General features: G+C 38.8%; 1 protein-coding gene across 1 annotated transcript in view; it reads right to left on the bottom strand.

Moving 5' to 3' along the window:
- wu:fc34e06 overlaps positions 1 to 14,152 on the bottom strand; it is an 83,521-nt gene that overhangs the window by 68,231 nt on the left and 1,138 nt on the right. Inside the window, exons 2-41 of the mRNA XM_073953148.1 lie at positions 11,502 to 11,554; positions 7,988 to 11,311; positions 7,784 to 7,905; positions 7,636 to 7,697; positions 7,363 to 7,463; positions 7,219 to 7,267; positions 6,983 to 7,137; positions 6,740 to 6,861; positions 6,589 to 6,650; positions 6,330 to 6,430; positions 6,181 to 6,229; positions 5,938 to 6,092; positions 5,728 to 5,849; positions 5,516 to 5,577; positions 5,251 to 5,351; positions 5,108 to 5,156; positions 4,865 to 5,019; positions 4,638 to 4,759; positions 4,489 to 4,550; positions 4,229 to 4,329; positions 4,080 to 4,128; positions 3,837 to 3,991; positions 3,627 to 3,748; positions 3,412 to 3,473; positions 3,147 to 3,247; positions 2,998 to 3,046; positions 2,755 to 2,909; positions 2,545 to 2,666; positions 2,394 to 2,455; positions 2,148 to 2,248; positions 1,998 to 2,052; positions 1,755 to 1,909; positions 1,526 to 1,647; positions 1,377 to 1,438; positions 1,138 to 1,238; positions 990 to 1,038; positions 732 to 886; positions 509 to 630; positions 356 to 417; positions 154 to 254 (exon numbers count right to left, since the gene is read on the bottom strand). Coding sequence (XP_073809249.1) covers positions 154 to 254; positions 356 to 417; positions 509 to 630; positions 732 to 886; positions 990 to 1,038; positions 1,138 to 1,238; positions 1,377 to 1,438; positions 1,526 to 1,647; positions 1,755 to 1,909; positions 1,998 to 2,052; positions 2,148 to 2,248; positions 2,394 to 2,455; positions 2,545 to 2,666; positions 2,755 to 2,909; positions 2,998 to 3,046; positions 3,147 to 3,247; positions 3,412 to 3,473; positions 3,627 to 3,748; positions 3,837 to 3,991; positions 4,080 to 4,128; positions 4,229 to 4,329; positions 4,489 to 4,550; positions 4,638 to 4,759; positions 4,865 to 5,019; positions 5,108 to 5,156; positions 5,251 to 5,351; positions 5,516 to 5,577; positions 5,728 to 5,849; positions 5,938 to 6,092; positions 6,181 to 6,229; positions 6,330 to 6,430; positions 6,589 to 6,650; positions 6,740 to 6,861; positions 6,983 to 7,137; positions 7,219 to 7,267; positions 7,363 to 7,463; positions 7,636 to 7,697; positions 7,784 to 7,905; positions 7,988 to 11,311; positions 11,502 to 11,554 — 7,091 coding nt within the window. The remainder of the gene's footprint in view (positions 1 to 153; positions 255 to 355; positions 418 to 508; positions 631 to 731; positions 887 to 989; positions 1,039 to 1,137; positions 1,239 to 1,376; positions 1,439 to 1,525; positions 1,648 to 1,754; positions 1,910 to 1,997; positions 2,053 to 2,147; positions 2,249 to 2,393; positions 2,456 to 2,544; positions 2,667 to 2,754; positions 2,910 to 2,997; positions 3,047 to 3,146; positions 3,248 to 3,411; positions 3,474 to 3,626; positions 3,749 to 3,836; positions 3,992 to 4,079; positions 4,129 to 4,228; positions 4,330 to 4,488; positions 4,551 to 4,637; positions 4,760 to 4,864; positions 5,020 to 5,107; positions 5,157 to 5,250; positions 5,352 to 5,515; positions 5,578 to 5,727; positions 5,850 to 5,937; positions 6,093 to 6,180; positions 6,230 to 6,329; positions 6,431 to 6,588; positions 6,651 to 6,739; positions 6,862 to 6,982; positions 7,138 to 7,218; positions 7,268 to 7,362; positions 7,464 to 7,635; positions 7,698 to 7,783; positions 7,906 to 7,987; positions 11,312 to 11,501; positions 11,555 to 14,152) is intronic.

The raw sequence follows: 14,152 nt of genomic DNA, 5'->3' as shown, positions 1-14,152 counted from the left end.
AGTGAAATAACAGGAGTTTTCCTGGAAAAATAACAAAACGGGAGGGTGCCGGGAGATGGGTCTAAAATACGGAAGACTCCCGGGAAAAACTGGAGTGTTGGCAGGTATGGGAGCAACACACTTAAAATCTTAAGCAATGCTTGGTTGACAGACCTGTCAATAAACTAAGCTGATGTAGGAAGCTGATTGGTTGTAGGACGTCATCTTTTTGGAATGCATACTCCATATTTCCCTCAATACGATTTAATGCACTCCTATAGAAAAAAAAAAACAATGTACAGCATATATATAGATTTTCTTCTTATATTTTTTTCATTTTAAATTTAAATATGAGGTTTAAAAATGTATGCCTTACTTGAAGTTAGATGACTTGGGCTTTAAAGTTGGATTCTTAGGTTCGTTCACAAGAGTGTTCAGCTGTGAGAGAAAATCAAATTTGTTATGAAACTTGTTGGAATCCACTTACATGATACCAGAATATTTCAACAGGTTTATGTTAAATCCTTACTGCTTTGCTTATAGTATCCTCTACTTGCAGGTATGTGTTGTTTCTAAGCCCAGAGTCACTTGGCATGCTGAGTTGAGTTATATTAAATTTAAAGGTGACGGCATATGAGCTTTCTGAAATTTCTGATTTGGAAAGAAATTATTTTAGTTTGACATTGCATTGATTTTTATTTTCCTCACTTTCATTAAAAAAAACCTTCTTAGCAGAGACTGATGAGACTTACGCTCATATGTGAAATTCACCACCTTCACTGATTCATTGAGCTGTGACTGTCTGGATGTGAGAAGAGTGTCGACAGCAGTGAGGACCAGAGCTTTACTGGGGACTGGAGATGAGGAGTCGAACAACAGCCTGCTTGTGACCACCGCTGAACCAGATCTGCAAAGAGCACCACTTGTGATGAATATTGTTGAGGGTTATGGGTTTCAATTGTAACTTCATTAAGGAATATATGGTTTATTACAAAATGGGGGGAAATTACATTGGGATAGCAGGAGTCACAGTGGAACTGGCCATTGTAGTTGTTGGTACTGAAATTAAAAACAGAAAGAGAAATGTTAAGCACTGGTGACTTATATTGAATAAAACTAATTATTTAAATAACCACAAATCATAATTTCTTGACAAACCTGTCTGTGATCGTAGCTCATTTAGGAAGCTGACTGGTTGGATGACATCTTCATCCTGGAATGCGTATCCCATAACACCCTCAATCTGGTTAGATGTACTCCTACCAGAAAAACAGAAGACAGTATATCAAGACCTGAGCCTTAACTAAAAATAACATGAAGCATATGTTTTGAACAGCTTTAGTACACATAAATGCAAGAGGGCAAATTATACATTTTGAAGTCAGGATGTGTCTTACGTGAAGTTTGCTGATTTGGGTTGTAAAGGTGCACTGGTAGGTTCATTCAGAAGAGTATTCAGCTGCAGGAGAAAACCAGAACATTCATCAAATTGAAGAAGGTTTACGCTGGACTACAAATACTCTAATCATTACTAGAGAATGCTTACTGCAATATTGATGGTATCCTCGGCTTGTTTGTAGCTCTTGTTTTTCAGTACAGGGTCTTCAGGCATGCTGATTTTAGTCAGATTAATTGTAAAGATGATGGCATATGAGGTGTCTGAGAGTTCTGTTGGCAAAGAAAATCACAAACATATTTAAGTTAATGACTTACATCAATCAGTGCTTGAAACTTTTATAACCCAAAATATGCTTATTTAAGAGAATGAAACTTACTCTTATAGGTAGCATTAACAATTTTTACTGATTCATTGAGCCGTAACTCTCGGGATTTGAGAAGAGTGTCGACAGCAGTGAGGACCAGAGCTTCCCTGGGGACTGGAGATGAGGAGTTGAACAACAGCCTGCTTGTGACCACCGCTAATCCAGATCTGTAAATAGCACCACTTGTGATGAATATTGTTGAGGGTTATGGGTTTGAAACGTAACTTCATACAAGATTGTATATTTAAAATTTACATTGGAACTGCAGGGGTGGAACTGGCAGTGGAAGTGGCCATTGTAGTCGTCGGTGCTAAAAATAAAAACAGAAAGAGAGATGTGAAGCACTTGTGACTTTAAATTATTATTTTTTATTTTAATAACCAAGAGTCATACATTTTGACAAACCTGTCTGTGATCGAAGTTCATTTAGGAAACTGACTGGCTGGATGACATCTTCCTCCTGGAAGGTGTATCCCATAATGCCCACAATCTGGTTAGATGTGCTCCTACAGGGAAAACGAAAAAATATTGTTTCATGTCTTCAGTCAATATTAACAATAACATGAAATAAGTAAATTTTTTTCAACAGCTTTAGTACACAAGACTGCACAAAAACCAATAAAAACATTTTGAAGTCAGGATGTTTCTCACGTGAAGTTTGCTGATTTGGGTTGTAAAGGTGCACTGTTAGGTTCATTCAGAAGAGTATTCAGCTAAAGGAGAAAACAAAACCATCATCAAAACTCTAGAGAAGATTTACACGGGACTCAAACCACTTCAATCATTATTAGAGAACGCTTACTGCATTATTGATGCTATCCTCCACTTGTTTGTAGCTCTTGATTTTCAGTACAGGGTCTTCAGGCATCCTGATATTGGTCAAATTTATTGTAAAGATGATGCCATATGAGGTGTCTGAGAGTTCTGATGGTAAAGAAACAATCAATTAATTAAGTTAAATCTTACATTAATCAGTGCTTGAAGTGTTCATAATGCAAAATATGAAACTTACTCTCGTAGGTGACATTTACAATTTTCGCTGATTGATTGAGCTGTGGAGTTCTTGAGTTAAGAAGAGTGTCGACAGCAGTGAGGACCAGAGCTTCACTGGGGACTGGAGATGAGGAGTTGAACAACAGCCTGCTTGTGACCACCGCTAATCCAGATCTGTAAAGAGCACCACTTGTGATGAATATTGTTGAGGGTTATGGGTTTGAAATGTAACTTTATTCATTATTATCTAACAAAGCCTTACATTGGGATTGCTGAAGTCATGGTAGTACTGGCCGGTGTAGTTGTCACTACTAAAATCAGAAATAGAAATGTTCAGTGCTGGTGATGTACATTAACGAAAAAAATCGATTAAAAATGTTAAATGACCACAAGTCAAAAAGGTTAACAAACCTGTCAGTAAACGAAGTTCATTTAGGAAGCTGACTGGCTGGATGACATCTTGATCCTGGAAGGTGTATCCCATAATGCCCACAATCTGGTTAGATGTGCTCCTTAAGTTAAAACAAGACATTCTTTTAAGACTTCAGTCCACAATAAAAGTAACATGAAAATGAGAACATTCTTAATGTATTTATTCCTTTATCTGTTGGGCTGCTTTAAAATCCAAAACTGTACAAAGACTACTAAAAGGTTGTGAAGTCAGGATGTTCCTTACGTGAAGTTTGCTGATTTGGGTTGTAAAGGTGCACTGGTAGGTTCATTCAGAAGAGTATTCAGCTAAAGGAGAAAACAAAGCCAGTTGTTAAACTCTGGACAAGATCCTTTTTACAAAGATTTTTTCTTCTTCTTAGCTTTGAATCAATGGTGCTTAACATTTCTATTTTTATTTTTGGACTCAAACTGCTTAATTTGTTAATGGAGAATGCTTACTGCATTGTTGACATTACTCTCCACTTGGTTGTAGCTCTTGTTTTTTAGTACAGGGTCTTCGGGAATGCTGATATTGGGCAGATCGAATGTAAAGACGATGGCATATGAGGTGTCTGAGAGTTCTGTTGGCAAAGAAACAATCAATTATTTCAGTTAATACCTACATTAATCAGTGCTTGAAGTGTTCATAATGCAAAATATGAAACTTACTCTCGTAGGTGACATTCACAATTTTCACTGATTGATTGAGCTGTGGTGTTCTTGAGTTAAGAAGATTGTCGACAGCAGTGAGGACCAGAGCTTCACTGGGGACTGGAGATGAGGAGTTGAACAACAGCCTGCTTGTGACCACCGCTAATCCAGATCTGTAAAGAGCACCACTTGTGATGAATATTGTTGAGGGTTATGGGTTTGAAATGTAACTTTATTCATTAATATTTAACAAAGCCTTACATTGGGATTGCTGAAGTCACCGTAGTACTGGCTGGTGTAGTTGTCACTACTAAAATCAGAAATAGAAATGTTTAGCACTGGTGATGTACAGTAACGAAAAAAACCTATTAAAAATGTTAAATGATCACAAGTCAAAAAGGTTAACAAACCTGTCAGTAAACGAAGTTCATTTAGGAAGCTGACTGGTTGGATAACATCTTCCTCCTTGAAAGCGTATCCCATAATGCCTTCAATCTGGTTGGATGTGCTCCTGTAGTCAAAAAAACAGAAGACATTTTTCAAGACTACATTGAAAATCGCAAAAATGAGTACATTATAAATGTATTTATTCCTTTATCTGTTGGGCTGCTTTAAAATTCAAACATGAACAAATACTACTAAAAGGTTGTGAAGTCAGGATGTTCCTTACGTGAAGTTTGCTGATTTGGGTTGTAAAGGTGCACTAGTAGGTTCATTCAGAAGAGTATTCAGCTAAAGGAGAAAACCAAACCATTTCTTAACCTGGAGAAGGTTTACATTGGACTGAAACCACTTTATTCATTAACACAGAACGCTTACTGCATTATTGACGCTATCCTCTACTTGTTTGTAGCTCTTGATTTTCAGTACAGGGTCTTCAGGGATACTGATATCGGTCAAATTTAATGTAAAGATGATGGCATATGAGGTGTCTGAGAGTTCTGTTGGCAAAGAAACCACCAGTCATTTCCATTAATACCTTAAATTAACCAGTACTTGAAACTTTTATGAGACAAAATATGTTTAAGTAAGAAAATTAAGCTTACTCTCATAGGTGATGTTCACAATTTTCGCTGATTGATTGAGCTGTGGTATTCTTGAGTTAAGAAGAGTGTTGACAGCAGTGAGGACCAGAGCTTCACCGGGGACTAGAGATGAGGAGTTGAACAACAGCCTGCTTGTGACCACCGCTAATCCAGATCTGTAAAGAGCACCACTTGTGATGAATATTGTTAAGGGTTACAATTTTGAAAGTTAACTTCATAAAGGAATTCATACTAAAAAATTACATTGGAATTGCAGGAGTGTCAGTGAAGCTGGCCATTGTAGTCGTTGTTGCTAAAATTAAAAACAGAAAGAGAAATTTTAAGCAATCATGAATTTAAATTATTATTTTTATTTAAATTACCAGAAGTCATGAATTTTGACAAACCTATCTGTGAGCGAAGTTCATTTAGGAAGCTGACTGGTTGGATGACATCTTCCTCCTGGAAGGTGTATCCCATAATGCCTTCAATCTGGTTAGATGTGCTCCTTTAGTTAAAACAAGACATTCTTTTAAGACTTCAGTCCACAATAAAAGTAACATGAAAATGAGAACATTCTTAATGTATTTATTCCTTTATCTGTTGGGCTGCTTTAAAATCCAAAAATGCACAAAGACTACTAAAAGGTTGTGAAGTCAGGATGTTCCTTACGTGAAGTTTGCTGATTTGGGTTGTAAAGGTGCACTGGTAGGTTCATTCAGAAGAGTATTCAGCTAAAGAAGAAAACAAAGCCAGTTGTTAAACTCTGGACAAGATCCTATTTACAAAGATTTTTTTCTTCTTCGCCTTGAATCAATGGTGCTTAACATTTCTATTTTTATTTTTGGACTCAAACTGCTTAATTTGTTATGGAGAATGCTTACTGCATTGTTGACATTACTCTCCACTTGATTGTAGCTCTTGTTTTTGAGTACAGGGTCTTCGGGAATGCTGATATTGGGCAGATCGAATGTAAAGACGATGACATATGAGGTGTCTGAGAGTTCTGTTGGCAACGAAACAATCAATTATTTCAGTTAATACCTACATTAATCAGTGCTTGAAGTGTTCATAATGCAAAATATGAAACTTACTCTCGTAGGTGACATTCACAATTTTCACTGATTGATTGAGCTGTGGTATTCTTGAGTTAAGAAGAGTGTCGACAGCAGTGAGGACCAGAGCTTCACTGGGGACTGGAGATGAGGAGTTGAACAACAGCCTGCTTGTGACCACCGCTAATCCAGATCTGTAAAGAGCACCACTTGTGATGAATATTGTTGAGGGTTATGGGTTTGAAATGTAACTTTATTCATTATTATCTAACAAAGCCTTACATTGGGATTGCTGAAGTCACCGTAGTACTGGCTGGTGTAGTTGTCACTACTAAAATCAGAAATAGAAATGTTCAGTGCTAGTGATGTACAGTAATGAAAAAAATCGATTAAAAATGTTAAATGACCACAAGTCAAAAAGGTTAACAAACCTGTCAGTAAACGAAGTTCATTTAGGAAGCTGACTGGCTGGATGACATCTTCCTCCTGGAAGGTGTATCCCATAATGCCTTCAATCTGGTTGGATGTGCTCCTACAAGAAACACAGAAAATATTTTTTCAAGACTTCAGTCTACATTAATAATAAGATGAAAATGAGTAATTTAAGAATATATATTCTATTTATTTCATTCTTTTTTACACAGCTTTAGTACACGACATTAAACATTTTGAAGTCAGGATGTTCCTTACGTGAAGTTTGCTGATTTGGGTTGTAAAGGTGCACTGGTAGGTTCATTCAGAAGAGTATTCAGCTAAAGGAGAAACCAGACCATTCATTAAAACTGTAGAGAAAATTTACATGGGACTCAAACCACTTTAGTTAATAATAGAGAACACTTACTGCATTATTTATGCTATCCTCCACTTGTTTGTAGTTATTGTTGTTCAGTACACGGTCTTTACGCATGCTTATAATTGTCAGATTAATTATAAAGATAATGGCATATGAGGTGTCTGAAAGTTCTGTTGGCAAAAAAACACAGTCATTTTCATAAATGTCTTGAAAATGGCATGCAACTTCTGAAACTTTGTGCTTGAAACTTCTACTTTACAAAATATGCTTAATAAGGAAAATGAGACTTACTCTCATATGTAATATTGACAATTTTCACTGATGGATCGAGCTGTGACTCTCTGGAGTTGAGAAGTGTGTTGACAGCACTTAGGACCAGAGCTTCACTGGGGACTGGAGATGAGGAGTTGAACAACAGCCTGCTTGTGATCACTGCTGGACCAGATCTGTAAAGAGCACCACTTGTAATAAATATTGTTGAAATTTAACTTAAAGGAATACATATTACAAACTTGAAAAAAAATTACATTGCAATTGCAGGAGTCACCGTGGAACTGGCTGTTGTAGTCGTCCATGCTAAAATTAAAATCAGGAAGCAGAATCTTAAGCACTTGTAACTAATAAGGAAGACTTTTTTATGTACATTTCCAAAAATCTATTTTTTGACAAACCTTTCTGTAAACGAAGTTCATTTAGGAAGCTGACTGGTTGGATGACATCTTCATCCAGGAATGTGTATCCCATAATGCCCTCAATCTGGTTAGATGTGCTCCTGCCAATAACAACAATGAAAAAAATTTAAGATATTTTATTCAAGACTTGAGACTATTTTAAAAATCTTTAAATTTTTGTCATTTAGTTTTTTTATTTATCTTTTGGACAGCTTTAGTACACAAGAATGCACAAAGACAAATTAAACATTTTGAAGTCAGGATGTTCCTTACGTGAAGTTTGCTGATTTGGGTTGTAAAGGTGCACTAGTAGGTTCATTCAGAAGAGTATTCAGCTGCAGGCGAAAAAGAAAACCATTCATCAAACTCTTGAGAAGACTTACATTGGACTCAAACCTTTTTATTAATATAAATTACTTACTGCATTATTGACATTACTTTCCACTTGATTGTAGCTCTTGTTTTTGAGTACAGGGTCTTCAGGAATGCTGATATTTGTCAGATCAAATATAAAGATGATGGCATATGAGGTGTCTGAGAGTTCTGTTGGCAAAGAAACATCCAATTATTTCAGCTTAACCATTTTCTAATGTACAGTATGTGTAATTAAGCTAATAAAACTTACCCTCGAAGGTGACATTGACAATTTCCACTGATTTATCAAGCCACAACTGTCTGGATGTGAGAAGAGCGTTGACAGCATTCAGGACCTGAGCTTCACTGGGGACTGGAGATGAAGAGTTGAATAACAGTCTGCTTGTGACCACAGCTGTTGTTTGGTTTGTTCTTTGGGTAGAATCAGTTGTTGACACTGGCAATGATATAGTGGTCTCTTGTGTAACAATTATGACCGTCGGTTCAGGGCTTGTTATTGACATTGTTGGCTTTTGAGTGTCTGTAATTTGAATTGAAGTCACTGCATTTGTAGTTTCATTTTGCAAAGATGTGGCTGCTAGAAAGGATGTCGTAATTTCTGAGAACATTGGCATAGTTGTAGGAGTGACAAATGTTGTTGCTGTGCCAGTTTTAGTTGTTGTCTTGTAAACTGGTGTATTGGTGGGATACATATTTGTTGTGTTTAAGGATACTAGTGAAGTTGAATATATTGAAGCTTCATTTGTTGCTGTAATCTCAGATGGTATTAGAGTAGGGATGGAGGTCACAGATGTTGTGCTATAACCTTCACTGGTGGAAGATGCAGTAGGAGCAGCATTTGAGGAGGTTGAAGGTGCAGGTTCTGAGGATGAAGACTTGGAAGTAGGAGTTACATCTGTTGTTACTGAAACCTCATTTGTTGTTGATAATGGAGTTGTTTTATCAGGATTTTCTGTTGCTGGAGGTGCAGCTGTAAATGATGCAGGAATTGTATTGGGGTTTACATCTGTGGTTTCGAAAGGCACAGTAGTTGACAAAACTGTTGTTGGAGTAACATTTATTGTTGTAGTTTCTGAGGATATATGAGTGGTTACAGGAGTCACAACAGCGGCCACTGAAGTTTCAGTTGTTGAAGGTAGTATTGTGGCACCAGCACTTTCTGTGGCTTGAGGTGCAGTTGTGGATCCTGAGAATAAAGGTGTGGTATTAGGCTCCACATATGATGTTGTGAAAGCTTCAGTTGCTGAAGATTCTGTTGTTGTAGTAGCACTAACTGTTGTTGTAGCTTCTGAGGATATAGGAGCGGTTGTGGAAGATACAACTGCTTCTGTTGAAGTTTCAGTTGTTGAAGATGGTGTTGTTGTAGAAGTAGCACTGACTGTTGTAGCTTCAGAGGATATGAGAGTGGTTGTGGGTGTCACAAATGTGGTTTCTGCAGTTTCAGATGTTGAAGACAGTGCTGTTGCTGGAGTAGCATCTGTTGATGTAGTTTCTGTGGGTATAAAAGTGACTGTGGAAGATACAACTGTAGATGTTGAAGTTTCAGTTGTTGAAGATGGGATTGTGGCACCAGCACTTTCTGTGGCTTGAGTTGCAGTTGTGGATCCTGAGAATAAAGCTGTGGTATTAGGCTCCACATATGATGTTGTGAAAGCTTCAGTTGCTGAAGATGCTGTTGTTGTAGTAGCACTAACTGTTGTTGTGGCTTCTGAGGATATAGGAGCGGTTGTGGAAGATACAACTGTGTCTGTTGAAGTTTCAGTTGTTGAAGATGGTGTTGTTGTAGAAGTAGCACTGACTGTTGAAGCTTCTGAGGATATGAGAGTGGTTGTGGATGTTACAAATGTGGTTTCTGAAGTTTCAGATGTTGAAGACAGTGCTGTTGCTGGAGTAGCATCTGTTGATGTAGTTTCTGTGGGTATAAAAGTGACTGTGGAAGATACAACTGTAGATGTTGATGCTTCAGTTGTTGAAGATGGGACTGTGGCACCAGCACTTTCTGTGACTTGAGGTGCAGTTGTGGATTCTGGGAATGTAGGTGTGGTATTAGGCTCCACATATGATGTTGTGAAAGCTTCAGTTGCTGAAGATGCTGTTGTTGTAGTAGCACTAACTGTTGTAGCTTTTGAGGATATAGGAGCGGTTGTGGAAGATACAACTGTGTCTGTTGAAGTTTCAGTTGTTGAAGACGGTGTTGTTGTAGAAGTAGCACTGACTATTGAGGCTTCTGAGGATATGAGAGTGGTTGTGGGAGTCACAAATGTGGTTTCTGGAGTTTCAGATGTTGAAGACAGTGCTGTTGCTGGAATAGCATATGTTGATGTAGTTTCTGTGGGTATAAAAGTGACTGTGGAAGATACAACTGTAGATGTTGATGCTTCAGTTGTTGAAGATGGGATTGTGGCACCAGCACTTTCTGTGACTTGAGGTGCAGTTGTGGATTCTGGGAATGTAGGTGTGGTATTAGGCTCCACATATGATGTTGTGAAAGCTTCAGTTGCTGAAGATGCTGTTGGTGTAGTAGCACTAACTGTTGTTGTGGCTTCTGAGGATATAGGAGCGGTTGTGGAAGATACAACTGTGTCTGTTGAAGTTTCAGTTGTTGAAGATGGTGTTGTTGTAGAAGTAGCACTGACTGTTGAAGCTTCTGAGGATATGAGAGTGGTTGTGGGAGTCACAAATGTGGTTTCTGCAGTTTCAGATGTGGAAGATAGTGTAGTTGCTGAAGTAGCATCTGTTAATGTAGTTTCTGTGGTTATAAAAGTGACTGTGGAAGATACAGCTGTAGGTGTTAAAGTTTCAGTTGTTGAAGGTGGGATTGTGGCACTAGTACTCTCTGTGGCTTGAGGTGCAGTTGTGGATTCTGGGAATTTAGGTGTTGTATTAGGCTCCGCATATGATGTTGTGAAAGCTTCAGTTGCTGAAGATGCTGTTGTTGTAGTAGCACTAACTGTTGTTGCAGCTTCTGAGGATATAGGAGCGTTTGTGGAAGATCCAACTGTGTCTGTTAAAGTTTCAGTTGGTAAAGATGGTGTTGTTGTTGTAGAAGTAGCACTGACTGTTGTAGCTTCTGATGATATAAGAATGATTGTGGGAGTCACAGTTGTGGTTTCTGCAGTTTCAGATGTTGAAGATAGTGTTGTTGTTGTAGTTTCTGATGGTATAAGAGTGGTTGTGAGGTTCACATCTACAGTTGTTGATGTTTCTGTTGTCAAAGATTCTGTTAATGTTGAAGTAAGATTTGTTGTTGAAGCAGCATCTGTCGCTGTTGGAGGTGCCGTTGTAGCTGATAAGGATCCGAGTATAGACGTGGGAATCATATCTGTTGTTGTTATAATTACAGATTCTGTTGTAATCAAAGGTAACATTGTAGACATTGAATTTGGACCTGTTGTAGGAAGTGTAGGTGTGAAAGTCACAGCTGTACATTTGGGATTTTGTTTAGTGGTCATAGGTGTGCCAATAGATCCTTTAGTTTTTATTGTACAAACATCATTGGCTGTTTGTAAAATCTGTGTGGTTGGTGCATCAGTAGTTAAAGATGAAGCTCCACATAGGGTACACCATACATATACTGTCAAGAAATAACAAACATATTTCATAATTTTCGTTTAACCTCCTAAAATGTCATTTAGACTCTTCTTTTTATTTGCATTTATAAACAATTTTTGATGATGATTTTTGACTATATCATCTCACCATCCCCCCACTCCTTCCCCCAATCTCTTATGAATTGTATTCAGATTTATCATAAACATACGTACATATGGTGAAGAAAACTGTCCATCTGACATCATATTTTGGAATGAAACACCACCTAAAATAGAAGACAGATCATTATGTTTATGTTTCTACTCATCTAAGAATGATCATTCTTTGCCATTTAAAAGTGTCCAGAGAAACTAACATGTTTTCTTGCTTATTTTTATTTTTTTAGAATAACTATGTTTGGATGTATCTACAGAGTAGTATTCAAGATCTTTGCGTTGCTTGTGTTATGCTTCCCAAATTATACATTTGATGTGAGTATACTTTTTTGGGTCCATTTTGCACTTTTTATTAACTATAATTTACAATGTAAGTGAATAGCTACTATTTGCTGACACAGATCCAGTAGCAGATTTTCTCCTGAATATAAGAATGAGATATGAGATAAGGGGGGGGGGGTTGTATGTGGAGCCAAGTCCATGAAGGGAAACAGGACAAGGGTAATGGGGCAGGAATAGTAATAGGAAGGACTGACAGGGCTAGAGGCCAAGACAAAGCCAATGAGGAAGCAAACTAGGGCGGAACTGGTGGAATGTGAGAGACGGCATAATAAATCAGCCAGGGTGGAGCAGACAGTTCAGAAGAGCAGGGAGGAACACAGGGCAAGAGTGGAGTCATTGGCATAAGAGAGAACAGGCAGGTACAAAGGGCCGAGGTGGAGCAATCAAAACAAGAAGCCTGATGAGTGGAGCCCATCACGGTAGAGCAGATGGTGCCATCAACCAACTGGCACAGGTTTAGAAGAGCTTTTGAGTAAGGGCTCAGTGGCAACAGTGCTTGAGAGCATGGTCTAGCTGTGATGCTAGTACACTAACTGTGCACTGCAGTCTGGTATGTGGTGGAAGAGCAGTTTTGGGTATGGCTGGAATAATGGCAGGAGATCAGTCAGGATTCAGGAATGGTGGCTAACTTGCAATGAGAGAATAAGCATGCAGCCATTTTGAAATGAGATTTTGTTATGGCAGCCATGATGGGATGAGACCTTGGAATGATGGTCATCTTGTCGGGAGTCTCTGAAATGAAAGCCATCTTGAGGAGTCACTAAGGTGCAGCCATATTGGATGGTGATATTACAGCAGTGGCCATCTTTTTGAGTGACTATAGAGTGGCCATCTTAGATTCTGACAGTGGGCTAGCAGCTATCTTGGGTGCTGACTACCCTACTTGGCAGGTGAATACTCTGGACCGTTTTCTTGAGTAAGTGTGTAGCAGCTATCTTAGATTCTGACACTGGGCTAGAAGCCATCTTGGTTGCTGACACTTGGCTGGTGACTACCCTGGGCCGTCTTGTTGTGTGACTGTGAAGCAGCTATCTTGGATTCTGACACTAGGCTAGCAGTCATCTTGGGTGCTGAACTGGCAGTAACCTTGAGTATTGATGCTGGGTTGTTTGCCAAGGAGCAGGAGACTGGAGGACGGGTGTGGCAATCATTTAGGATGTTGTGGTCTTGTAAGTAAGTCCTCTGGCCTTCAAAACCCACTACAGTCCTCGCTAAAATAATATTTGAGAAAATTCTTCTGCCACCATGCCAACAGTAATGAATGACACACTAATTAGAAGAGCAAAGTCCATAATTGCATAATACATTTTGAGCGCCATAACAGATTAGGATTGTTTTAGTGGTGCCTTTAATCCGTGGCAGAAGAAATCAATCAGTGTAGAGTCAAGAAAGTGATGTGAAACATTTCAAAACACAATAATGTAGTTTCTGAGGCTTCTTAAACACTGACACAGGTGAACAAAGCAAACAACTGGATCCATGTTTCAAAAGTGAGAGGTGGATCTACAAGCAGTTACAAATTTAATTAAGTAATCCACTAAACAAGAAATAACACACAGCGATACTGGAGAACCAGAAAAAAACACATACCAACACATTCAACACTGACTGAACCAGAAGGGCTTTTTATGCACCAGAATATAACAAGAGAACAAAATAACAGGGGCTAGAGACAGTAAATGGGGTAACTAACAAGGGTAACCATGGACATTAAAGAGGGTGTGGCACAAAGATCACAATTGCTTTACATAGGGAGCAAAAGCGTAAGCACAAGGGAGCAAAACAAGAGTCACAGGAAACAGAGAAACACTGGGACTGTAAAACAGTAAGGTTCCATTAGTTAATGTTATTTAATAATATTAAAATAAAATGAACAATACTTTTACAGCATTTTTAAATATAGTAAATGTTCATTTCAGCATTTACTAAAGCGTTATTTAACTCCCAATTTGTGCTTGTTAAAGTTGCACTGTTGCAGGGGTGCCGCTAGAGAAGGGAAGTTAGGACTATGCTAAGGGCCCACACCATTTTGAGACTCCCAGAGACATTATTAGGGGCCAATCCAGCCCCAACCCACCCATACCACCCCCCACCCATCCCTTCCCCCCACATACCGCCTCACCCCCCTTCCTGCGTTCAACTTTCATCCATGCCACCACATCAACTTCGTTCTTTACTCTCGTCCGTGACCACCCACCCCTCCTCCCCTCTCCGCTTTAGTCTGATACGCCACCCTGCTCCGCTTTTCACTTCCATCCCAAACCCCAAACACCCTCCACCCCCTGCATTATTTTTGTCTGCGACGACCGCCCAACCCTTCTTCACTTTTGTCCGTGACAACAAATAACTGTTTACACATGGCTCAC

Source organism: Danio rerio, chromosome 1 (genome assembly GCF_049306965.1).
Source record: "Danio rerio strain Tuebingen ecotype United States chromosome 1, GRCz12tu, whole genome shotgun sequence".
NCBI classification, from domain to species: Eukaryota; Metazoa; Chordata; class Actinopteri; order Cypriniformes; family Danionidae; genus Danio; species Danio rerio.
This window is presented reverse-complemented; position numbering and strand designations above follow the sequence as displayed.